General features: G+C 30.2%; 1 protein-coding gene across 1 annotated transcript in view; it reads right to left on the bottom strand.

Moving 5' to 3' along the window:
- Nucleotides 1-8: 8 nt before the first annotated feature.
- LOC106868088 (probable ubiquitin carboxyl-terminal hydrolase MINDY-4) overlaps nucleotides 9-586 on the bottom strand; it is a 105,253-nt gene continuing 104,675 nt past the window's right edge. The window contains exon 17 of the mRNA XM_014913206.2: nucleotides 9-140. Coding sequence (XP_014768692.1) covers nucleotides 92-140 — 49 coding nt within the window. The 3' untranslated portion in view covers nucleotides 9-91. The remainder of the gene's footprint in view (nucleotides 141-586) is intronic.

Raw genomic sequence — 586 nt, 5'->3', positions numbered from 1 at the left:
ATATATATATGTATGTATGTATATATAGGCTTGAATTCACAGCAAACTGTTTGTTACGATAAAAATGATTTGCTTTTTCAGGAAAGACAGTTCAGAGCAAAGGTTCTGTAGAGTTCCAGTCTATTCGGGCATTATGCCACCTGAAAATAGAAATTGGTTGTAGATAAGACTCCAAGAAATGATCTTTGTATCTCATTGGTTAAGTTAGCCTAATTTTGTCTTATTATAGTACCATTTCCTATTTTTCTTTTGTTATTATTTTTTGCATTTTTTTTTAATTAATCACATTAAGTTCGCTAACCTAAGGATAAGGCTGAATTTCCCATCATGCAACATTTTACTTCTCTGTAATGTCTTCTATAGGAAAGTCACCATTTACAAAATTAATTTCTTTCCTCTCCAGACACATAGAATAAATATCATCTATCTTAATGGTTTATTGCACTAGATACAATAAATACATTCAGTCTGGAATGCTGCTGTTCTTGGACAACTGCATTGTCCTAACACATAAGGCTATTGATCTCTAACACACACGCTATGTATATATAGACTATATATATAGACTATATATATATATATATAT

The sequence above is a fragment of the Octopus bimaculoides genome, chromosome 1 (genome assembly GCF_001194135.2).
Source record: "Octopus bimaculoides isolate UCB-OBI-ISO-001 chromosome 1, ASM119413v2, whole genome shotgun sequence".
Lineage (NCBI taxonomy): Eukaryota > Metazoa > Mollusca > Cephalopoda > Octopoda > Octopodidae > Octopus > Octopus bimaculoides.
The sequence above is the reverse complement of the archived record's forward strand: the minus strand, read 5'-3'. Positions and strand labels throughout refer to the sequence as shown.